Source organism: Emydura macquarii, unplaced genomic scaffold, assembly GCF_026122565.2.
Source record: "Emydura macquarii macquarii isolate MOO-44397 ecotype Brisbane River unplaced genomic scaffold, CSIRO-AGI_Emac_v2 contig_1253, whole genome shotgun sequence".
In the NCBI taxonomy this organism is placed as follows: domain Eukaryota; kingdom Metazoa; phylum Chordata; order Testudines; family Chelidae; genus Emydura; species Emydura macquarii.
Genome location: NW_027131390.1, coordinates 54,738,279 through 54,764,203, shown reverse-complemented (window position 1 = coordinate 54,764,203; position 25,925 = coordinate 54,738,279). Strand labels below are relative to the sequence as shown.

At 44.5% G+C, this 25,925-nt stretch overlaps 1 protein-coding gene across 9 annotated transcripts in view; it reads left to right on the top strand.

The window, feature by feature from the left end:
- Positions 1–25,925, top strand: part of PARD3B (par-3 family cell polarity regulator beta) — a 656,325-nt gene that overhangs the window by 250,579 nt on the left and 379,821 nt on the right. For all 9 annotated transcript variants that reach the window (XR_010919815.1, XM_067548843.1, XM_067548841.1 and 6 more), the window contains exon 4: positions 23,855–23,964. Coding sequence is in view for 8 of the 9 variants with exons in the window: in XM_067548843.1 (XP_067404944.1) it covers positions 23,855–23,964 (110 nt within the window). In the remaining variant the exon portion in view is untranslated. The remainder of the gene's footprint in view (positions 1–23,854; positions 23,965–25,925) is intronic.

Sequence of the window (25,925 nt, the reverse complement as noted above, 5' to 3'; positions counted from 1 at the left end):
GCAAGGGTCTAGTTCAAGCTATGTAGATCAAAACATGATAAAACCCATCTAGAGACAGCAATTTGTTTGACCTAATTATTTGGTTTCATCCAAATAATCTTGGATGTGATCTGTGTTTTCAGCAAAATGGATGGAAAATTCCTTATAAGAAGCTTGATTTTTTATTTTTTTTTTAAAATAAAGTTAAGGCAACTTGATTTCACAACACTGTCCATCAGAAAAGTGACACTGGACAAGAGTTTGGTAACATTAATGCAGATTAAAAAATTATTTCACTACTGTCACTGTCACATAAAAATGTTTAAATTTTCTGTACTCAACTGATATCACTTGGAATGAGGATTTTCACAACTAGCACTCTAGACTCTTTTCTTGCCACTTCATCAACCCATAGGTATTCTATAACTGCTTGCCTACACTTGACATTTACTGCAGGCTAACTTGAATTATGTAATGTTTAAATGCCTTATGTACACAACCACATTTTTTGTTGCAGATCCTTTGGCTTTTCAATGTGGGTTATTAAACCTACCTTGGAAGTGAGGTTATGAGATGCGGGATGAGTTTATCTGCAGCAGAGAAGAGGTGGATGCACCCCCAGTCTGAAACAACTATTGCATATCTGTCAAGTCCTCCCACTGTTATCCCACTCAGCATTTCTGGCTATCTGGGTTGGCCTGTCTGTTTCCCTATGTTGGCTGTACTGCTCCAGGGTCATTCTGACTAGATGTCACCTCTCAATTTAAATGCTTGTGTGCAGCCAAGGGTTGTCCTTTGCAATTCCAGTTGGTGGAGAGTTTAGATATCTATGTGATACTCCTATTTATTGACCAGTCATACCTTGTGCAGAGGTCCTGAACTTCACTGCCCTTTGGCAAGAGGAGCGTGTATAGGCCCATCTAAATTATAGCCACTGGAATGCACAACAATAAAGCAGCTGTCTGAGCAAATGAAGGGACCCAAAACAATGGTTCAGTAAGGGAAAGGTGCTCTGTCTAGGTTATAAGAATGTGAAGTATAATGATAAGGAGAGCTCATAGGGTTTGCAGCTTCTGTGATGAGCTGGTCTTCATATTTTCAAGCGATCTCACTTCTCAACCACTGTATTTTGTGGACACCACCAGTGACACTGCTGCCAATGTCAACCAGGACACAGATCAGTAGGAGATTGAAAATGAAATCCCTAGTTTTGTTACCCTGGTGAACCGAGAGGTAGAAAGTCCTGTGGACCCAGGAGATGACTGAACCCCTGCAATTCAGGTGAATCATCCAGCTGTGAAAGACCCAAACTTTGGAGGGCATCACTTCAAGTAGGTGTTGTATAATGTTTTATAATACAGCTGTACAAGGGGATTTAAACAACTTAGTTCCAGGTACCATCAGGGTGCCACCAGATGGGCCTACCCTCTTTGTGCGTCCTGTCCTTTTAACAGCTGCTATGTTGGTCTAGGCTCATTCCACTTCCTGGGCTTTTAACCCCATTGCTCAAAATGGAAACTGCACTGGAACAGATAGAGAATCTCAGCGCCCCCACCCCTTTTTTTCCCCCCATTTATGCAAATATACAATTACTGCTTAAACTTGCTGTCCCACCCAATCCTGCACTATCACAAATGTTATTGCTCTCCTGCCTGTTCCCCTTCCCATTGACCAAGATAGTGCACTAGGTGGGTTAACACCAATTTGAAATAAAGGGTTAGGGGTTAATGTTGTAGTGGCATATTCAGAAAAAATAAGCATTTGAATAATTTATCTGGCTGAAGGTTTCATTAATGCCCTGTATGTGAAAAAGAGTGTGAGGTAAAATGGAAAAGTCAGTGCTACACAAAAATTTCCAAAAAGAGGAGAGCGTTTGTAAGGCACTGTCAGCATTTCACTCCCCTTTGGACTACTGCAGAATTCTCTGTTTTACAGTGCACTTTGTGCTGAGCTGCAAGTGTTACTACGAAAGAATGTAAGCCAAAGGTAGTGTTCTAATTTGACATGGAGATTGCACAGCAATTCAGATCTCTTGGCAGTACTATATGGCTTGTGGTTTCCTTCCACTCCTGCATCAGCTATGGGGGCACCATCCTGGCAAACAGCAGCACAACATATTTTCCCAGTTTGCCCATTGCCTTTTTAAAAGCACACTTTTCTGTCTTTTTGGGGACATGCTTCAGGATAATATCAACCAAAGTAAGGACAGCCCGCAGAAGCACACATGCAGCATTATCTGCTGTTGGTTTCTTAACCACTATCCTATTGGCAATCTGCAGAAATGCATACACAATTACTCATCTGCCTCTCTTTGCTGCACTTACTTTACATAGCCCCAGCCCTAATGCTCACAGTCCACTTGTATTTATTACTCCTTCTCCCAAATTGGCAGAACAACCACCCCACATCCACTTCCCCACACACTAAGTAGGGTCACTCAAAGACTGGGGAGAGCCTATGGGAATGGAATTCCAGAAGTGAGGAAAAAGCAATATTTTATCACTGTTGGCATGGAGACTAACTTTTGACAATAACTAGTTGTCTTTTTTTTTTTCTCCCCTCCTCCTACCTCTTCTTAGGCAGGTGACTGTTGCTAACATTGAGTGAACTCCTATACAGTCTATGTAGGAGGAAGAGAACATGCATTTGTGACCTTAGAAGCACAAAATTGTTTGCACGATACTCTTTACAACTTTTTAAGGTTTTGTTTTACAATTTGTACATTATGTATGTGTGATAATATTTTTATAATGCTCTCAACATGTAAAATGGTGTATTTATTAAAATTCATTGAAAATGTCTTCTCAGTTATGGTTCTGCATCTAAAACAATTCATGAGTGCCTAACTCCACTGCACTAATTCAGTAAACAATTCATGATACTTGTCATCTTCACATGCACTATAATAATATCCACAAGTGCACTCTGTGATTATCCATGCATATACTAGTATCTGCACATATTGCATAACCAAAGTTTTGCAGGACTGCACATATGCATTGATATGTCTTCAGTAATCCTGATTTAATCCTTACAAGAAAGCATGTACATCGTTCACATGTGAGCCTCTAATCTCAAATTAGGAGCACAGTGCATCCTGACTGTGGCCCTGAGTAGCTGCAACATGTTGTAGATGCATCTTCTCTGGCTGCTGAACACATTTAGCAAGCCTGCCAACCTCAGCCTCATCCTGCCATCCATGTTCAAGGCTCTCTCCTTTTTTTCTCACAAAGGTTGTGTAAAACACAACAAGCAGCTATCGTAGGAGGCAAATATTTTTCATCAGCATCCAGCCTGGACATCAGATGCCTCCATCCACCTTTGAATCTCTCAAATGCACATTCTACTGTCATTCTGCAGCGACTCAGGGTTTATTTAATAGTTCCTTTCTCCCATCCAACTGTCCAGTAAAAGGCTTCATAAGCCAGGGAAGCAGAGGGTAAGATGGGTCTGAAGGAATGGCAATGCCATGAATGTCTATAGAGACAATGGGAAGAGAAATCCCACTTCTATTGACAGAAAACAGTCCAGTTTCTAAAGATCCTGGTCTCATGGACTTTTCCAGACCAACCTGCATTAATATTGGTGAACCTTCTGCAGTGATCAACCAGTTCTTGCAGCGTCATGAAGAAGAGTAACGTTTTCTGTTGAAGAACTCTGAGGCCTGGTGTGGGGGCCAAAGAGTAGGCGTGAGGGTCCCATCAGTGGTCCCGATGTGACTTGGGGACCCTAGCAATACCAAACCATTAATAAATTCCTGTGCCATGCCCAGACTTATGACCCTGTGGGACAGCATCTTCTTGGTAAGAGTGCACTTTTGCACTCTTCCTTGACAACAGCCCCGATGGTTGATCTACTAACACCAAACTAGTTAGCTACTGACTGGTAGTGTTCACTAGGGACAAGCTTCCAGATAACAATGGCCGCTTGCTTCTCCATGCTGAGCAGAGCTCTCATATAGGTATTCTGCTGCTGCAGCTCCAAGACAAGTTCTGCACAGCTTTCTAGGAAACTGTCTTTTGCTATCTTGCAGTTCTGCTGTTACTGCTGGTCATTCCAAGTCTGCATCATTGTCCTGCCCACCACTCGATGCGAGTTGGCCAAGCCCAAAACCAGCATTTCATTAAGTAAACCCACTCCAGAAAAGATCTAAAAGAGATTCTTCAATTTCAGCCTTCTCCTCAGCTGCTTTCATTGCCCTGGTTCTGACGTCATTGCACAACTTTAGATATGCTTGCAGCAGTCTGTTGATATTCATGACTATGAGGATTGCAGCTCTTGCCACTGTAGCATGGGGCACAGATCACTTGCTGGTGGATTCTCTGTACCTTGAAGTCTTTAAACCATTATTTGAGGACTTCAGTAACTCAGTTGTAGGTTAGGGGTCTATTACAGGAGTGGATGGGTGAAGTTCTGTGGCCTGCATTGTGCAGGAGGTCAGACTAGATGATCAGATTGGTTCCTTTTGACCTTAGTCTGAGAGTCTGAGTTTCCTCCATGCTGCTTGATAGTGCTTTAAAAATAGTGCTGGCTGGCAAACTCCAGATGGATGATGGGAAGAAAGGAGAATAATCGGGGAATTATTTAGTTTGAGCTGAAGCCACAGAATTCCATTGCCTACTGGGAGAAATACCACACTGCACAGTGAGAGAACTCCTAGAATATATGATGCACAGTGACAGAGTAATGCAGAATGGAATGTCTGACCAGAATAGTAAGTGCTGATTTTGAACTATCGCTGTGTGGCTGCAATGATATGAGGCAAACATACTTCAGTTGCGAAATAACATAGGAGTGTCTATGCACTGCTCATGCAGCAGATATTGCAGATCACTTAACATGGATACACAAAACAGTAAATTTCAAGGGTAGACAACTCCCTACAGTGATTCAGTGAAGAATTGTCCCTCAGAGGCATTGGAAACCCAGTTCACTCTATACTGTTCCTCAGTGGAGCATTAAAAACAAGTCCTCCATGGTGACAAGAAGTGATCATAGGCCTTGACCTCAGTCTGCATCTGGCAAACGTAGTGATTTAATCAGGATCTATTCAAACTCCAAATTTCTGTCCTGAAGATAAGATCTCTTTTAAGGATGGTTTTTACATTAAGGAGAAAAAGAATGTGTCCAAGAAGCTCAGTTACTGGTAATTCTTCTGTAAATGTGTAATGCCTTAAGATAAGGAGGCATTAACTTCTTTTCATGCTGATGTAATATTTCAGCTCAGAAGTATGAGTCTGGATTAACCGTACTACTGAAAAGTTAATATCTAGGATTCTTGTACTGGTAGGTAAATGTGTGAACCCAAGATGATATATTTTAAAATGCTCAATCCTTTAATAGTTCTATGATGTGCCACTTTAAACAGTGAGAACCCCAAAGAAGATTGGTTCTGGACCTATAAAGCATGGGTGCAATTACTGTGTTTTGTAAAATGTAATTAATGAAAATAACTACATGTTTTGTAATGTGTGCGAAAGGAAAAGGTCATGCTGTTGGAGCTTCTTTCGCCACCCTTAAAAACAAAGAAATAAAAAAGCCTCTTTTTTTGTTAGAGCCTCTTTAAGATTTTACTTGCTCTTACTTTTTCCTCAGATGAAAAAATGTTTCACTTTAAGAGGTAGGTTTACTTTATGAATTAATCCAAGCTGAAGCATATAAAGGTTCATGCTTTAGAAATGGATTTACTTCCATATGGAGGATTGGATTGAATCAACTGCCTAATGGTTTGCCTAGCCCCGGTCTGTTAATTTGATCCTTGTGCATATGAGAATTTAAATACCCTGGTGATAGGCACTCTAAAAATACCTAAAATGGATAGTCAGACATCTTAAGTTATATAGATAGCTGCTATTATGAGTAATTAAAATTGGCCTTAACCATAAAAGTATAGGAGCATTACATAAGAGAAAATGGCATAGCTTTGTAATGAGGGTAGAGTGACTGCCTACTGTGAGCTACATTTTAAGCACGTTAGGACAAATACACATTGCTTCAGGTGATATTAAGAAATGAGACTGAAGGCTGAGTGAATTTAACCATCCTAGTTGTTAATATGCACTGTCTGTCTTAAAATGCACTGACTGACTGGGGTATCTTTGTGGTTATAACATTAATTTTTTGTAGAAAACTAAGGAAAATAGACCTATTTACTGGGTATTCAGGACAGGGGTATAATATCTTATTGATAGTCAAACTGGAGTTCTAATTGTAACTAAAGATGTATCTTATGTTCTTATGATATTGTGTAAATTGTAATAATGCACTTCTCTGTATTTTGGAAAAAAATCTTATTTGTAATACTTGCTTTGTTTATAATGTCTAGGTTGACTCATCATAGAACCAGTTTAAAAGCTAGTGTGACCTCCTGTTGGAATGGTTGTTACTGTCTCTGTTTAGTACGTCAGATATTTTTCAGCCAATAATTATCCAACTGCACTGAGACTGAAATTTCAGACTTATATGTTGTTTTGTATTTTTATGTACATTCCACACTGGATAGAAGTTATGAGGTTAGAGCAAAGGCAGTTGTTCTAAAATTTCTAAGAGTGTGTGAGAGAATTTTTTTGTCTGCTGGAGAATATGTAAAAGCCAATCAAAAGAGTAATTGTTATTGGAATGACCTTTCCAACTGACAACGTGATACACACTTGGACAGCTTTTTCCTATCACAGTCAGCCTTTTTGTGCAGGAAAAAGATTTGAAACTATGACTTCAATTTTGGAGATGATTTATTACGAATCTCCTTCCATGAAGTTTATGGTACTCAATCCAAGCATGTATGCTCACTTCTATAGTCATTCTTCCTTTTTATTTGAACAAACCAAGATGCAATGTATTAGAGAGTTAAGACTTGCTAACAGAATTTAACCATAGTACTGGAATTGTATACATTGACATTACTTCTCTGGGTTGTTTCAGCCCAAACTAGCATTGTGGCCACTTGGTTGTATTCACCATAACCAATGATGATAAAACTCACTTTCAAATTCACCATATATGATTTGGTATTCACATATCCATTACTGTGTTTATGTGGTGTGGTTGGACAAACACCACAGTAGACCAGTACAGGAAGAGGCTAATGGTCTGTTCTGGGGAAGAGGGCTGAAGCTGGCCCTACTTGCAATGTCAAGCCAGGAGGAAATAAAAAGGGAAAACTGTTTCAGAGCTGATGCAGAGAGAAACTATATATTGGACTGGGCAATCCCGAGCCAGGAACTCTAAAAACAGGCAAAGGCTTGGAACAGACTTCGTTGTGTTCTTCTTCGAGTGCTTGGTCATATCCATTCCCAATTTAGGTGTGTGTGTGCGCCCACATATAGGCGCCGCCAGCTCCCCATCCCTCTCAGTTTCTTCTTGCTGCCAGTGACGGTGCTGGAATGCCTCCTGTCTTCGCAAGTTTTCTTCGCTAAACCTAGTGGTTTATTCATTGTTCTAGTGTATATAGTTAATCATTTGGTTACAGTTTGTCCAAGTTTGTTAGTAGTTCGAATCCCAGGGTCGGAGCATGCCCCGTTCCCCGGAGTTTAAACACTGTGCTTTGTGTAAGAAACCTATGTCAAGGAGCAACCCTTATCAAAGTTGTCTAAAGTGTCTGGGGGAAGGTCATGTCCGTGAGAGATGTAAAATCTGTAAAAGTTTTCACCCACGGACTAAGACTTCCAATGGAATCAGCACTTAGACAAGTCTCGGACCCCAGCAGGTTGGACTTGGCATCGAGCACGATGCTCTCCGCGCACAGTGCCACTCTGGTGCCCTCTTCCACCTCTCGGCACCGATATCCTTCCCCAGCTCTGAAGAAGAGGTCAAAGACGACCTGCACGGAATGGGGATGCTCTCCTGTGGAGACGGCTAAGGGGGACCCGGCGAGACCTGTGTTGGGCCACTAACCCTCCCCACTTCAGAAGGGAGCCTTGCCTCTGTGATCATCGACCCCAGCACCAGGTCCTCCACTGACTCAGGGTGGTGGTAGAGGCCCTTATCACCTAGTGGTGCCATTGATTCCGTGGGCCTTCCTGGTGACAGAGGAGCTGCTGGCACTGCTGGTGCCACAAACATCGAGTGACGGCAGGGCGCCGCACCGAGATTTGGCACCGGTGCAAATGGGCAGTCTATTGAGGGACAGATCTGCTCGACAGTCCCCGTCACCAAGGTGCACCATTCACTGGTGCACAAGCAGTCCCCGGAGTCGAGACTGCACTCTCCGGGTCAGGACACCACTAGATTGAGCTTCCGCTGCCGATCTCCGGAGGACCGGCACTGAACGGAGCGCCATTATGGAGCCGTGGAGCAATGCAGGTTGCCGGACTCATGGCGCGTTTCTCTGGCACAGCAACTCCACTTGCCTAGTCCATATAGGAAGCCCAAGGACAAGAGCTGATCCTGTCACACCCATCATTTGAGCTGTCCATGCCACTCACTGGTGCCCAGTGGATCAATGTGTTTCGCACGGCACTGCAAGATATTTGGAGGTGGCAGCACCCTGACTGTCCAGACAGCAGCGTCTCATCCTCAGATAGCGAGGAGGTTGTTCAAACCAGAAAAGCCCTGGCCCCGATGCCCGGTTTTCCTACGGTGCTGCTGAAGGAGGCATGGCCGCAAGGTCAATGGGCTGGGCCGTTGCCGTACTGGTGGAGGGCTTCCTTCTGGGATTCTGCAGGCCGGTTCCATGAGAGGAATGTTGGTACCACAGTCATCCTTCCCTCAGTGAGTGGCACCACACCTGGACATGAACTCTGATCATGAAGGTTCACGTGCATTGGGTCCCGGGGGTTCCACCCCTATCAGCGCAGATGCCCTTCCCCCATCTCAGCTACTGGCCTCTTCCTTGTCATCACCGGACAAGGCGGTCATGGGACCTTCATCTGCGATGCCATTGGTTGACTTTAAGGTGCACCAGGAGCTGGTTAAAAGGGTCACCTCCTACTTGGGCCTCAAAATGGATCTGGACGAGCCAATTGGCGAACTCTTTGGGATATTGACCTCAGTAGCTCCCAGTAGAATGGTCCTCCCAGTCCATGAGGGGGTTGTTAAATTGGCCAAGGCACTATGGCAAACCCCGGCCTCTCTGCCTCCCACGTCTAAGAGGGCGGAAAGGAAATACCATGTACCGGTGAAGGCGGTTGAATACGTCTATGCCCATCCCACTCTGGGTACCCTGGTGGTCACAGCTGCCAATGAAAGGGACAGACAGGGGAAAGTCAGCTCAACCCCTAAGCATAATGATGCAGAAAGACTCAAATTGTTTGGTTGAAAAATGTATTCCCTGGCCAGCCTGCAGCTATGAGTGGCAAACCAGCAGGTGCTGTTTGGAAGATATCACTTTAATATCTGACAATTGCAGGAAAAGTTTGCGGACTCATTGTCCCCCTCCTCGAAACAGGAGTTGGAGGCCATGTTGGAAGAGGGAAGATCCATCACCAGGGCATCACTGCAAGTGCCTTCCAACGCAGCGGAATCTGAAGCCAGGATGATGGCCTTGGCAAGCTCTGTGAGATGGGCATCATGGCTGCAATCCTGCAGTCCCCTGTCAGAGGTCCAGCAGTCTATTCATGATCTCCCCTTGGATGGCACAGCTCTCTTTGCTGAGGAGACAGACTCAAGGCTGCATGGTATGAAGGACTCAGAGCTACACTGAGGTCCCTTGGCCTCTATATACCATCTTCTATGAGGCACTTCAAACCCCAACCTGAATAGCAATTTGAGGATCACCCCTCACAGAGACTCCTATAAAAAGAACAAAGGTTACAAAAGGCACCAGGGCCGTTCGTCATCTGCTGGCCCTCGACTGGGCTCTAGCTGCCATAATCGGGGTGGAAAGCAGGCCTTTTGAAGGTGCACCTGAGAGTGACCTACCATTTCTACCCATAGATCCATCCCCCTCTTCTGTTTTCTTCTCATTTAGCCTATTTTCTCCCAGCCTGGGCTACCATAACATCAGACCGATGGGTGCTCAGCACGGTGGCTATTGGTTACATTCTCCAGTTTGCCTCACTCCCGCCTTCCCACTCACCCTCTCTGTCCCTCTTCAGGGACCCTTCTAACGAGCAACTCCTTGAGCAGAAGGTGTGAGCACTCTTGCAGGTGGGTGCAGTGGAAGAGGTTCCCAAAGACCTACGGGGTCGAGGTTTTTACTCCTGTTATTTCTTGATTCCAAAGGGAGGACTATGGCCTATTCTGGACTCAAGGTGCCTCACAAGTACCTAAAAAAGCTGAAATTTCATATGGTCTCCCTAGCCACCATCATTCCTTCTCTGGATTCCGGCAACTGGTACACCACTCTCAATTTAAAGGACACCTACTTTCGCATTCACATCTTCCCTGATCAGAGGAGGTTCCTGAGTTTATGGTAGGAGACTGCCATTACGAATTTGCGGTGCTCCCTTTTGGCCTCTTGACTGCACCAAGGGTCTTCACCAAGTGTATGTCAGCGGAGGTGGCCTACCTCTGGAGGAGAGAGGTGCAGGTGTTTCCCTACCTGGACAGCTCACTCATCAGGGGCAGGTCAAGGTCTCAGGTTCAGGCCAGCATCACAATTACCCAAAGCGTTTGTCAGGAGCTAGGCCTCCTAATAAATGAACAAAAATCAATATTAGTCCCTGTGCAGAGGATAGAGTTCATAGGGGCGATGCTGGGCTCGTCCATGGCCTGAGCATTTCTTCCAGAGGAAAGGTTCCTGGCAATGATAGATACTATCACCCGCATTTCGACCCACCACCTCACAACAGTGAGGGTATGCCTCGGTCTCTTGGGCCACAAAGCAGCCTGCACCTACGTTGTCCCCCAGACAAGACTGCACCTCAGACCCCTCCAGATGTGGTTGGCATCAGTGTATTCTCCAGTCTGGCACCATCTAGACAGGATATTTACGGTCCCTCCAAAAATACTTACCTCCCTGGTATGGTGGTCGAGTCCGGATCACGTCCTCTCGGGAACGTCCTATGAAGCGCCCCAGCCATTGGTAACACTGATTTCCGATGCCACAAACCTGGGCCTCAGGGGAACTGCGGTTACACATCAATGTCAAGGAGCTCAGGGCAATTTGTCTAGCCTGTGCAGTTTTTCTACCACATCTTGTCAATAAGGTGGTGCAGATCCTCATGAACAATATGATTTCTGTGTTCTGTACCAACAGACGGTGGGGCCTGGTCCCAGTCCTGCACAAAGAGGCCAGACGCTGCTGGGACTTTTGTATGAGTCACAACATTCATCCAATAGCAGTTCATCTTCCAGGGGTCAATAACGCTTTGGCGGACCATCTCAGCAGGTCCTTCTGCTCACACCACGAGTGGTCCCTCCAACTGGAGGTAGCAACTCGCATCTTCCAAAGGTGGGGCAATCACCGAATGGACCTCTTTGCCACCAGGGCCAACAGGAAGTTGTTTTTGTTCCCATCAGGGACTCAGTGCAGGCTCTGTCATAGATGCTTTTCTCCTCTCCTGGTTGGGGAGCCTCTTGTATGTCTTCCTGCCAATACCTCTGATCCACAAGGTCCTCCTGAAAGTGAAGAGAGACAAGGCATGGATCATCCTTGTAGCACCAGCATGGCCCCGATAACATTGCTTTAGGATGCTTTTAAAGCTGGTGGGACCCAGATATTGGACCCTATTGCTGTGATGGGACCACCTGCCTCAAGATCAAGGTTGCCTGCTCCACCTGGAACTGACCTCCCTACATCTAACAGCATTGATGCTCATGGCTGAGTCAGGAGGAGCAAGCCTGCTCAACCCAAATTCAGTGTGTGCTCTTGGAAAGCAGGAAGCAATCGACCAGATCAGCCTATAGGGCTAAGTGGAAGCACTTTACCTGCTGGGTGACCTAACGTGGTGTGTCCCCCATGGAGGCATCAATCCCAACCATTTTGGAGTATCTGCTCTATTTGAAACAAGGGGGATTGGCCTTTTCATCTATCAATGTCTATGTAGCGGCCATATCTGCTTTCCACCCTTTGGTGGAAAGTTGAACAGTCTTTTTGCACGAAATGACGTCCAGCTTCTTTAAGGGATTGGAAAGGCTTTTTCTGCCAATAAGGGAGCCTTCTCCTCATTGGGACTTGAACTTGATCCACTCCAGACTCACTGGACCCTTTGAACCCATGGCCTCGTGCTCCCTTACGTACCTCTCCTGGACGGTTGCCTTCCTATTATGCTATTATGTCTGTCAGGTAAGTTTTGGAGATCAGGGCATTAACATCAGAACTACCCTATATGGTGTTTTATAAGGAGAAGGTCCAACAACACTCACGCCTGACCTTTTTGCCTAAGGTAGTCTCTCATTTTTTATCTTAACCAGAGCATTTTCCTTTTTGACCCAAACCTCACAGTTCCAGTGAAGAGAGATGCCTGCATTCTCTCGATGTGAGATGGCCCCTGCCAGAACCAAACCTTTTCGTCATCAACGCAACTCTTTGTGGCAGTTGCGGACCAGATAAAGGGGCTGCCAGTTTCCTTGAATTGTATCTCCAGGTGGATCATGGCCTGCATCCGAACCTTTTATGAACAGGCCAGAGTCGTGCCTCCGATGTCCTTGACAGCCCTCTCAACGAGAGCACAGGCTTCATCTGCGGTCTTCCAAGCTTGTGTCTGCATCCAGGACATCTGCAGGGCAGCTACCTGGTCATCAATACATACCTTCGCGTTCCACTATGACTTGACGTAGCAAGCTCGAGTTGATGCTGGCTTCAGTAGAGTGGTGCTTCAAGTGTCACGTCCATAAACTCCTATCCGCCACCGGTGAGTCACTTAAATTGGGAATGGACATGAGCAAGCACTCGAAGAAAGAATGGTTATTTACCTTGTTACCTTACAACTGTTGCTCTTTGAGATATGTTGCTCATGTCCATTCCACACACACCCTCCTTCCCCTCAGTTGGAGTTCCAGCAAGAAGGAACTGAGAGGGAGGGGCAGCCGGCAGCGCATGTATGCGAGCGTATGTGTGCACTACTACAGGGGCTGGTAGAGCTGACCTGTGCAGGTACCATTAGGGGGAAAAGTTTTCTGGCACCAGTGCATGTGGTGCGCACACACACACACCTAAATTGGGAATTGATATGAGCAACGCATCTTGAAGAACAACAGTTTACAAGGAAAGTAACCGTTCTTTACTGCTCACTTAGTTTCCCTAAACCCAAACCCCAGGAAAAGTGGTGAGTTTGATCCTACATGGGGCATGTGAACTGTATCCTAGAACAAAGGGGAAAGTAACCTGTTTAGAATATGCATTCATGTCTCATAAATGTATTTGATGAACTTTTTCTAAAATAAAAATAAAGTAGTGCTTAAATAGATTGTATATGGAGATGTTTCCTCTGACATTGTATTTGTCCAAATGTTTCAGTTATTATTTGGCCTAAAAAGCAGAGCTGCTCTCTATTTTTCCTAAGTAATTAATTTAAAATCTAAGTGTAAAAAAGACTGTGGTTTATATGCTTGTTTCAACTATTATTTTGGTTAAAAAAATTTATTTCCAAAACATAAGGGTTAGTGAAAAATGTACTGTGAACAATGAATCTCTGTAGATACTAATCCTTTGGCAGGCTGATGCTAGCTAAATGGAAAATGAGTCATCTCCATGGCTTGAAACTAGGTGATACACAGTTTACTTTAAGGGAGAAACATTGCAGAGTGTTTTCTTATCAGCTTTGTCAAAGTTTAAATAAATAATAATAATGACACCACCATATGCACTTCAGAGTCTTTAATGTCCAATTGGATGCTGAATTTTGGATTGTACATCAAAACTATAGATTAGGGAAAAGGTCCCTGCATTAATTGAGGTTATAAAATGTGGTCACAAAGACGTTTTTACAATTTTAAGAAGGTATTTGAATTTGTCATCTGGGATTTATGTATCTCACACAAGAAGATGAGATAATGCCTTCAGTTCAAGTTCTTTGTCATGTCCATTCTGATCTAGGTGTGTGTGCGCACCACATGCAGCGATGCTGGAAATTTTTTTCCCCTAGTAATATCTGTAGAGCCAGCTCTAGAGCCCTCTGCAGCAGCGTGTGTATGTGCTCATATATGTGGCGCTGCCGGGCCCCCTCCCTCTCAGTTCTTTCTTACCACCCGGGACTGCTGGAACAACTCGCTTGCTCTTGCAAGTCTCTGTTTTTTCCTAGTGGTTTAGCTGTTTTTAGTGTATATAGTTGTTAAAGTAGTTCTTAAAAAGTAGTTTGCTAGTTGTTAGCTCGTTATTTAGCAAGTTCTCAGGGTCAGGGCATACTCCGATCCCCAGGATTTAAGCCCTGCGCTTCGTGCAAGAAGCCTATGCCACTGAGTGACCCACATCAGAGTTGCTTGAAGTGCTTGGGAGAAGCCCATGTCTCCAAGAAGTGTAAGGGCTTTCACTCACAATCTAAGAAGAATCAGGATATTAGGCTTAAGGCCCTTCTGATGGAGGCGGCTCTCCGACCGGTGTCAGAGCCACGATCAGACTTGGGACTGTGTATTGCGGCATCTACAAGAGGTGCCTCTTCGGCATCCGAGTCAACCTGGCACCATTCAGCATCCCTGGTGCCGAAGAAGTGCCATAAAAAAACGCACTTCGGGAAGGAGCGCTCACCTGCACAGAAGTCGGCTAAGAAAAGTTCAGGGATGCCGGAGTCAACTTGGAAGAGGTCTCTGCCTGAGTGGGAGTTGAGCCTGGCACCTGTGCCACCACCAACTCTGGGAAGCAGCAGAGGCCCGAACTGTCTATTGGTCCCCTCCACATCTGAGGCGTTTCAGGCGATGAAGGACCTATTGGCTATGCTGGTGCCGCCTACATCTCATGAGGGTGGGCCTTCGTACCAAGGGACAGACACCCCAGCTGGGGGTCTGTCAAAGGAAAGTCAGCGCAGCACCCCTTGTCAACTGGTCGCCGCTCACCAGCCTCACACTGCTCATCTGGTTCTCAGCACTGGTCTCCAGAACTGCACTGAGAGACGTCGGGCACACTTTGATCTCCAGATGCTACATGCTGGTCCCTGGAGCGTTGGAACTGACCCACCGAGTGTTGGCTTTGGTGTTTGAAGCCCTGTAGGTCTCAGAGCCTGCAGCACCATGAGTCCCCAGCACACAGCAGGTCACTGGAGCCGCAGCACTACTCAAGTCCCTAGAGAAAACCGAAGGACTAGACACGGTCAAGGCATAGCCAATGCTCTGGCTTTTGGCACCACCCTCTGATGCCAGAATCCCAGCACACTGAAGCGGGGAAGCATATGACATCAGCCGCCCCGTCGTCACCGTGGTATACCTCCTCAGAGTCGGGGGAAGAGGTCATTGCCCCCGTGAAAGCATGGGCTACAAAGCCCCCCCCCCGCAGCCTTCCCCATGGCACTGCAGATAGGGGGGGTGGGACCAGGGCCAGTGGTCTGAACCCTGGCAATATTGGAACCCCTGGGGGTTCCCTCATTCTGTGGTGCTGTACCTGATGTCGTCCATGGGAACTTCAGAGCTGCACTCGTCCAAAGACCCAACTGCAGTGCCGGCCCTAGATGTCAACTCAGAGCATGAGGAGTTGTTCTCAGGGAGCCCATCGGTGACCACCCCGACTAGGGAAGAGACTTTAATTACCCCCCAGCTACTGGCCTCCTCCTCTTCCTCACCTGTCGAGGCAGTAGCAGGCCCTTCTTATGCTGCCCCACTGGACGACTGCAGATCACACCAGAAGCTGTTAAAGCATGTAGCAGCTAACCTGGGTCTCAAGAGAGAGGAACTTAAAGAGCTAGTTGATGAACTTTTTGGCATACTGGCTTCTGCAGCACCTTCCAGGGTGGCCCTCCTGGTGCATGAAGGGGTAGTGAAACTGGTTAAGGCTCTATGGTAGACCCCCGCATTGCTGTCCTTCACATCCAAGCAGTACTATGTGTAAAGTACTGTGTGCCCGCTAAGACTTTCGAATACCTGTGTACACACCCCTCCTCGGGTTCACTAGTGGTCACAGCGCCCAACGAGCAGGACAGGCAGGGGAAACTGAGCTTGACAAATAAGAATAAAAAGGCCAAAAAGATGGATTTATTTGGACGAAAGATTTATTCAACAGCCAGCCTGCAGCTGAGGGTGTCTATCCCGCAGGCATTGCTGGGTAGATACCACTTTAACATCTGGCAATTGCTGGGGAAGTTCACTGGCTCTCTCCCACAGTCCTCTAAGCAGGAGTTCAAGGCAGTCCTAGAAGAAGGTAGGACAGTGGCCAGAGCTTCCTTATAGGCGGCCTCAGATGCAGCAGACTCAGCGGCATGAGCAATGTCCTCCACAGTGTCAATGAGGAGAGCCTCATTGCTCCAGTTGTCTGGTCTCTCAACAGAAGTACAACAGTCCATCTAGGATCTTCAGTTTGATGGCAGTGCTCTTTTTGCAGACCAGACCGACTCCAGACTGCATTGGCTAAAAGATTCAAGGGCCACGCTATGCTCTTTGCGTCTTTATGCCCCATCTTTGGCAAAGAAACACTTTAGATCCTCGCAGCAACAATGCTTCAGGGGTGGGTCCAGAGGAGAGCCCCCTAGGAAGAGAAATCAGGGCTACAAGCATCGCCAGGGCAATTCACCAGTTCCGGCTTGGAAGCCAGGGCCCAGCCGTTATTCCCTGGGAAGAAAACAAAACTTTTGAAGGTGTGGCCAGCGGCGATCCAACGGTCAATAACCAAGATCCAGTTTCCTGACTGTTCTCCTCCCACCTTGGACTTAAGGGGCCGAAATAAGATCCTCAAAAAGCTCAATTTTCTTATGGTCTCTCTAGCAGCCATCATCCTCTCCGTTGATCCAGGCGGCTGGTTCGCTAACCTCGACTTAAAGGACGCTTATTTTCATAAAGCTATCTTCCCGGACCAAAGGAGATTCTGCAGTTTACAGTGGGCTCTCGGCATTACCAGTTCACAGTTCTCCCATTCAGCCTTTCCATAGCTCCTTGCGTATTTACCAAATATATTGCGGTAGTAGTAGCCCACCTCAGGCACAGAGGAGTACAGGTGTTTCGTTACCTGGATGACTGGTTTATCAGAGGACACTCAAGAGAGCAGGTCCAATGCGGCATCAGCATCATAAGAGACACGTGTCAGTCACTGGGCCCGCTGATAAATGAACAGAAGTCGATACTTACACCGGTCCAGAGAATAGTGTTTATAGGGGCAGTCCTAGACTTTATTCAAGCCAAAGCACTATTGCCCAGGACCAGACTCCTAGCATTGATGGAGCTCATAGCCAATCTAAGGTCCCGTCCCCTGACCACGGCAAGAATATGCCTCAGCCTTCTGGGACATATGGCGGCTTTTATTTCCATGGTACGGTATGCCAGACTTCATCTTTGACTGCTCCAATTGTGGCTAGCAACAGTTACTCCCCATCCAGGCACTCTCTGGACAGGGTTCTCACGATCCCCCCCCCACATACTCATCTCTCTATCATGGTGGATCAACCCTCAACAGGTGCTAGGAGGGGTGCCCTTCAAAGCCCTGAGATCAATGCTGTCCTTGGTCTCAGATGCCTCGGACGTGGGATGGGGTGCTCAATTTGGCACCCTATCGACTCAGGGCCTTTGGTCCAGAGAGGAGCTAGCTGTTCACATAAATGTCAGGGAGTTCAGGGCCATCTAGCTGGCCTGGGAGGTGTTCCTTCCACATCAATCCGGCAAGGTAGTACAGATCCTCACAGACAACACAGCGACGATGTACTATATCAACAAGCAAGGGAGAGCCAGATTCTCATCTCTCTGCTGAAAAACCTTACGTCTCTGGGACCTCTGTGTGGACCACAACATTCACCTTGAAGTGATCCACCTGCCAGGACTGAAGAACACAGTTAGCATATGGTTTGAGCAGATCCTTTTGCTCTCACCACGAGTGGTCACTACACCAGGAGGTGGCTGACCATGTCCTCCAAAGGTGCAGGTCTCCCCAAGTGGACCTCTGCGACCAAGGAAAACAGCAAATGCTCTCTCCTGGAATCAGAGGACGGCTCTCTGATGGACGCTTTCCTCCTCTCATGGTCTGAAGGTCTCATGTACGCATTTCCCTGATACCTCTCGTACACAGAGTTCTGGTGAAAGTCAAAAGGGACAGGATGTGGATCATCCTGATAGCCCCAGCCTGGCCTCGCCAGCACTGGTTTGGGATGCTGTTGGCATTCTCGGTAGCATGACCTTGCTCTTTACTGTTGCACCCGGACCTCATCTTTGAAGACGGGGTTCGACTGCTTCACTCTGACCTCGCCTCCTTGCATATGACAGTATGGATGCTTCATGGCTGAACAGAGAAGAACGTCACTGTTTGGCCAAGGTCCAGAGAATCCTATTGCAAAGTAGGGAGCCTTCCGTCAGGGCATCCTACTTAGTGAAATGGAGACGGTTCACCATCTGGGCGGCCTGTGAAAATATATTGTCGACAAAGTCTCCTCTACAGGTGATCCTGGACTATGTGTTTCATTTGAAGCAGGAAGTGCTTAGCCTTCTCATGTCTCAAAGTTCACCTAGCAGCGATATCGGCTTTTCACCCACCGATACAAGGCAGATTGGTGTTCTCTCACAAGATGGCGAGTAGATTCCTCAAGGGGCTGGAAAGGCTTTTCCCCCCAATTAGAGAGCCTGTTCCCTATTACGATCTAAACGTTGTCCTGTCCTGCCTCACTGCTCCGCCTTTTGAACCGTTGGTCTCCTGCTCACTCATGCACTTTTCCTGGAAGGTGGCCTTTCTAGTAGCAATCACCTTTGCGTGCAGGATGTCGGAGATTAAGGCCCTGACCTTGGAGCCTCCTTACAGTGTTTTTCAAGAACAAGGTCCAGCTTCACCCTCATCCTGCGTTCCTGCCTAAGGTCGTTTCCCACTTTCACGTTAATCAGGACATCTTCCTGCCAATATTCTGCCCTAAGCCTCAGAGCTCTAATGAAGAGAGATGTCTTCACTCTCTCCGTGTGAGAAGGACACTTGCCTTCTACATTGATAGGACCAGGCTATTTTGCTGCTCCACGCAACTTTTCATGGTGGTTGCTGACAGGATTAAGGGCAAGCCAGTCTCTTTGCAGGATGTGGCAGAGCAATACTGAATTCTCATGGCCATCAACTTCAGGCTGCCCCCAGAGGCACAGCTGGTAAGTCATCTAAATCAGAATGGACATGAGCAAGCATGTTCATTACACAGTCCACCCTCCATTCCCTCTGTCAGAGTTCCGGCAAGAAGGAACTGAGTAGGAGGGGGTTCGGCAGCACCTATATGTAAGCGCATACATGCGACACTGCAGAGGGTACTAGAGATGGCCCTATGGATACCGTTGGGGGGAAACGTTTCCAGAACTGGTGCATGTGGCATGCACACACCTATATCAGAATGGACATGAGCAACACATCTCGAAGAACAACAGTTATTAGGTAAGTAATGGTTCTTTTTTGGGTTTTACAATATCACCAAATACTTTGCCAGTAAACAATAGTGTGTGTGGATAACCTGATTACTTGACTTACTCAGAAAAGGATATGGTGTTTTGGCATTCAAAGAAAAGAACTGCACTGTCACAGCTTAAGTAGAATAACATAGAAACATAAAGTAATAAAAGGAGAGCAAGGTGAGGGGAAACTCCCACCCCCTCCAAAAAAAAAAAAAGCCCCAATAAATAACAAGAGTGCTTTGTTCCCTAACTGAAGTAAGGAAAGAGATGATGAGTGATGCAGGTTTGGAAGAATTAGTTTTTTATTGGTAAATGTCATTAAACGTCTATTTCACCATACACCCACAAACCTATGAAAAAATATTTCCATTAGTAATAATCTAAATTTAAAGATAGGCAAAATAAGAAAAATGCTGCTTGAGAACTTATTAGAATTTGATTTAAGGATATTTACTTTGTATATTTTGACATGATATTGGCAATTTGTTGTAACAGTTATAAAAATTTTTAACTTTTTGAGTCTGAAATATTTTAATAGGAAGAGTTCTCAGAAACAGAGGCTGTGGGTTGAGCAGAGTAGTAAAGACACCACCTTGCATCCGCCAAAAAATTAAGGGAAGGGTAGAATAAGAAACACATGCTGATTCACGTTAGCCAAGATGATCTTGGATAAAAGAGAATTCCCCTTCTCCCAGCATTCTGGGGGGACTGGAGACTTCAGCTATGTCAGTTATTAGTCAGAGCTGATATGGAAGATGGAGCCCCTGAGCAGAGGTCCAGGTATAGCAATCTGCTAGGGATAACAGCATCTTCCACTTCCACTACATTTAAAGGAGACGGTGTTGGCTTCTTTATGTGGGTATTGCTTTTGCACAGTAGGCCAACCCATCTTTTGTGCATGTCTTTTGTCTGTCTTTCTACCTATTAATTTTCAGATAAACTTTCTAAGCCTTGTGTGTGATTAGATAATGGAAGGGGATGGTTGAGATCAGACAGAAAAGCAAGGTATGATTTGAGAGACAGAAGTAGTAACCGAAAACAGCCACTTAAAATATGGAGATAGGAAAGAGCGCACAATATAAGAAAAGACGAAAGAAAATGATGGGATGACAAGAAAAAGAAGAAGCAGTCACAGAAGATGATACAAAAAAGGGAAACATTTTTAAATAGCAGGGTGTGTGGTTTTGGAAGGGGGCATGACCTTGTGGGCTGGTGCTGGTGTTTTTCTCCTACACTAATAGGTGTTTGGGGAAATTCTTCCCTCCCTGCAGATCTTGATTTGTGACCCCGAGAGGAAGGAGGAACAAGCCAGGAATGAGATTGGGACAGTGGCTGCTAAAGTCTAGTTGTGTTGTTAGCTTTCATTTAAAAAAGTAGGAGTTGGACTAAGAATCATTGCGTTTTGGAAGATACTAACAAAAATACCAGTGAGAGAGAGATTATTCTTCTATGGCGTTTGCATTATATGAAAAGGGAATGGGAGATTAGAAGACACCAACTGATTCAAACTGTAATGTCTCAAGAGTTGTTTTGAAATCATTATGAAAGAGGAGAAAAAGGAATCTGTAGATAGCTCTTTTGAAACTGCCTATTTCTACAAGGAAAGAAATCTTTTTAAAGAATAGGTAGCTTATATAAGCAATCAAGGAGCGACTTGGAAAAAACAAGTCTGAGTGCTTTGAAGCTGCTGTTGGCTTGTATATAAAATAAATCTTTCACACGTAATTATATGAAGACCATTAGTCGATCTGTAATTAGGTTTCAGCTGGTTTTTCCATGATAAACCCCACATTTCAGGTTTAATATTTTTGATGTTTTGCCTGTCTTCTGACAAACTATCAGTATACAAATGATCAACCACCATATTTTTATAATTCAGATAATTATCTAGTTTACTACTGTTGTGGTTTTAGAGCTTTAAAATGTGTTTTTGAATCCAGATGCACTATTTTCTTGAGTGAGAGTTAATGCCCCAAAATGAGTGACTAGATGAATGAACCCATGTCCTACAGGATCCCAGAATGCTGACTGGCAGGGCTTGCTCACAATAGTTTCACTTTATGAATAGCTCAATATCAAAGTTACTGGTGCACAGCTGAATAATACTTGTAGAGAGAGTCAGAGAGAAAATGAGGTATAGTAAGGGAAGAAGATAGTTTCAGCTGAGATTTGAAACAAATTGTGTCAATGGGGCAAAGTGACGCAGTAAGGCTAGTCTAGACATTCAAAGCTATTGAGGAAAGTGTTGTATGGTCACAATGATGAGACTGCATGAAGGGACAAAAAGGAAGTGAATGCTGGTACTGAGAGAGACTGGGTCAGCGAGAGAAGCTGTGTTTATGGTGGGCTTTAAAAAAAAAAAAAGAGGGCCAGTTTGAATTGGAAACAGAAAGGAATGGAGAGACAGTGGGGTTATTTGAGAATGGGAGTGATGTAGATGCACATACTTCTTTGCACAGGGAGGAGGCGGGTAACTGCATTCAGTACGTGCTACAGGTCTGCGGTCATTTGGAGAGGCCACAGAAAAGGCACTGTAGTAGATGAAGCGAGAGGAAATTAATACATGAGAGATGTGGGAGACTGAGAGGATATCAATCCAGGATGATTCCATGGTTACAGACTGTGCAGTTAAATGTAAGGTTACAATCAAGGGAAATATGAGAGATGCGATTTTGAGGATGTCTCTTATTGCCAACACAAACTCGTTTATTTTGAGATATTTAGCTAAAGGAAATTGAGATGAAGATGTAGTTTGATTTGTTGAAGGCTGGCAGAGAAAGTAGATGGATTAGAGTTGGAGGTCAACATTTGTACATGTAATATTATTGGTATTAAAATATTAGTTAATGGGAAAAGTAAAGACAGGATGACCAAGAGACAAATGTGCCAGTGGATGAAATAGAGCAGTGTTCTGAACATCGTGGAGTGCAATAGAAGAGGGGTCTTGAAACATACATGGACTTGTCACCGAAGGGAAGTAGGAATGAAACCTTCACAGGAAAGAAACAAACATGGAGTCTGTCCAAAAGGACTGAATTGGCCAATTTCAGTAACTATGCTTAGGTCAAGGTTAGTTGAGGAAGGAAAAGTAACTTTCAGAAGCCAAAAGGTGTATGCCTAATTTTGTGTAATAGAGCGGATTCTATGTTACTGCTAGACTGAAACACAACCTGAATTTGGTCCAGAAAGCTAAGGAAGAGAAGATTTGAAAAATGACAGGTTAAAGAAAAGTAGTAAAGTTACAGGACAAATGTGAACAAGATGTTTGGAATAAGCACTAATCCAGATGGAATTTAATGTCACACAATATCTGTACTGAGAACTGCAAAGGGCTGTGAAACTTTTTGGCAGAGGATTTAGGCATATTCAGTAATGTGGTGCAGATATTGCTACTACTACAATCTGTTTGCTTCTACCTAACACCATCACCTCTGTTTTGTCGGAACTGAGTCTGTCAGCTTCAGGCCCCTTCCTGAGTCAGGCATTGGGAAAGCAGAGAGATGTACCTTTTAAGGGCTAGTCTACACTTAAAACTTGCTGCAGCTCAGCTATATTGGTACAGCTGTGCCGCTGTAGAGTGCTTGTGAGACTGCTTTCCCACTGACATAATAAAATCACCTAAACAAGTGGTGGTAGCTATGCCAGTGGGAGAGCGTCTCCCACAAACATACTGCTCTTTACACAAGAGCTTATGTGGCAAAACTTACGTCACACCCCTGAGTGACAAAAGTTTTGCCAACATAAGTGCTAGTGTAGACAAGAGGCTAGTCTCATGGAAAAAAGACTTAGAACAGTAATATCTCTCTGCTTGTGGCATTGCAACCCAAATAGCTTCACATACATGTTGAATGGGGAACTACAGTCTTTCAGAGCATTGCATAAAAGGCTTGAGACAGATGAATGATTGCCCATACTGCTTTGGGATACGTTTGATGAAAGGAGAGAACTACTGAAATGAGAACCTGAGATCCCATTCTACCAAACTCTAGTGTCTGCAGTAAAACAAAATAAAAGCTGGTCTGAGACATGAAAGGCTGTTGGTACATCTGAAAATGTCAGCATGGACACCTAACCTCTTTGTCACTGGAAACTAACAAAACTAGCAATCTTTGTACCCTCTGTGATTATTCCTTAAAGTGGGCATATGGTTTCCATATTGAAATGTGATTATGCAGGGCCATGGGGCCTGCAGTAGTTATTTTATTGGTTTTGAAAGAATATGTCACTTTCCCCTGTTTGCCAGCAGGTTTTGATTTTTAGTGTACATCTGGTCAATTCAGAGTTGTCATCGTGGAGGCTTGTGCAGTTGGATCTATAGCTTTGTCATTTCTGTATGTGAATGGAAAATAAATGACAGAATGCTGTCAGATCTAATAATTTACAAGCACCTATAGAAATAAAAAACTTGTGTGAAGAAGTAAGCTGTAAGTCTTTTGAATTTAATTGCACAGTAATTGCACAGAGCTTTATCCTGAAGCTCTTTTGACTCTGGCCCTTTTATTTTGTCTTTTAGGCACACCACTGCTAGTGAGGAGGAGCAGTGACCCAGCAGTGGCCCCACCTGCTGGCTTTCACCCTGGTGCCACACACTCCGCTCCCGATAGTCTGAAACCTGTGGTGGCTGTAAGTATCATGTAGCTTATGTTTTTCAGAAGGGTGAAATTGTTTTTGCTTGAATATATCTAGTTTTGTTTTGTGAACTCAATTAATTGGTCTCTGAAATGAGTGTCAAACTCATTCTACGGAGAGGGGCTGAATTCCATTTCTATTTAAACTCTGTTGGATAGAGTATAATTTTTGAATTATATAATATCCTTAATTCACAGTGAGTCTCTTTCCTTATTAATGGGAGATTGAAGTAAAGATTGAGAATAGAATGATTTTTGTGCAGTAACTGAGCTTTAGTAATTATTCTTATTCATTAGTTGTTCAATACCATATAGTCCAATTCAGCATTACTCAGTGGCAAAATATGCTCTTTTTGAGGACCACCACTGTTTGTAGCCTTGGGTTATTTTTTCCTCCTCCTCCTTTCTTTTTTGTGTTTTTTTTCCTCTTTTCTTCACTTGGGCATTTCTTTTCTTCTGCAGCGCCTAGTCACCATTCTCTGAGGCCTTCACTTCCACATACTATCTGATTTTACCGACTACTATTTAATTGTTGATCATTTTAATGTTGATATAGCTATTCTCATTAGACATTAGAGCTAACATACAAATAAGATTAATGGGATGGCCATGGAGTTTGTACCTTATCAGGCCCTTGTTTCAGGCTGTGTGCAGATTCCTGAAAGCAACAGTTTCCGTTACAGTTAGGTCACATTTGGAAGGTTTTATTTGCAAATATAAGGTCAAAGTCTTTTTTAAACATAAGACTAGATTCTGTTGCAGCACATAAATATTTCATGCGGGATGGAGATAGTATGTAGGCCTGGTTTTTGCTTAAAAAGCTCAATGGGCCATATTCTTCACTTTATTACCTCAGTTATATCCTGGTATAACTAATGAGTTACAGCATTATATAACTGAAATAAGAGAGTAGAGAATTAGACCACACATGTAGAAATTATATGTATGCTAGTCTTAATTTTGCAATTGCTACAGACTAGCACTGTATTATCTCTTGTACTGAATTTTGTTTAGCTATCGATTGATTCTGTTCATATGACTAACTCATTTTAAATCATTTTCTCCTTTGCATCATATTTTATAGAATTGTTGTGTTGATCATTTGCAAAGTAGTATGGTTTTAGTGTGACCGTGATCCTCATGTATATTGTGTCTTAGTTCAACACTCTACAAGGCCAGTGTTCTACTTCAGTTGTCAGTTCTTTTTAAGCTGAGAGTTAGATTTTTCATGTCAGATGCCTATTGCCAACAGTAGTGAATTTAAAAAGGTCAAACTTAGTCGACACACAAGAGAATTCTCAGTGCCATAGAACACCTTGTTCTGTTTGAATACTTGAGAGGCCTGCAAATAGACACAATGGTAAATAATACCATCTGCACCATAGATGGTTGTCAGGAGCAAACTGGTAGTTTTGGCAGCTGGTTAAGGCAGTCATGGCTTTTGGCATGTGAGGAGCTATGGGAGACAATTTTAGATTGTGAGGTAAGCACATTTTCTGAATGTTTCTGCTAAAATCCCTATCATTGAAATAGTTCACAAGGTTAGGATTCAAATTGTCATTTTGTAGGTTGAAGATTTAGCACCCCATTGAGATGAATTAAGCAACTCACACCTCTCAGCTCTTCTGTAGACTCAGAAAGAGTTTGACTATACCAGACCTAGCTACATCGCTCACGGCTGTGAAAAATCTCTGTTACGGAGTTAGATTGATCTAACTCCCACTGTAGATGCAGCTAGGTCGATGGAAGAGTTCTTCTGTTGACTTAGCTACTGCTTCTTGAGGGAGTGAGTTTACTATAGCGACAGAAAAACCCTTTCCATTGCTGTAGTAAGTGTCTAGTCTACAGTGGCGTAGCTGGAGCTGTTCTGCTCTAGCATTTGTAGAGTAGACATACCCTCAGTTCACATGTACAGGGTTTTCTTTACAAAAATTAATCTTTCTAGCCCCCATGATT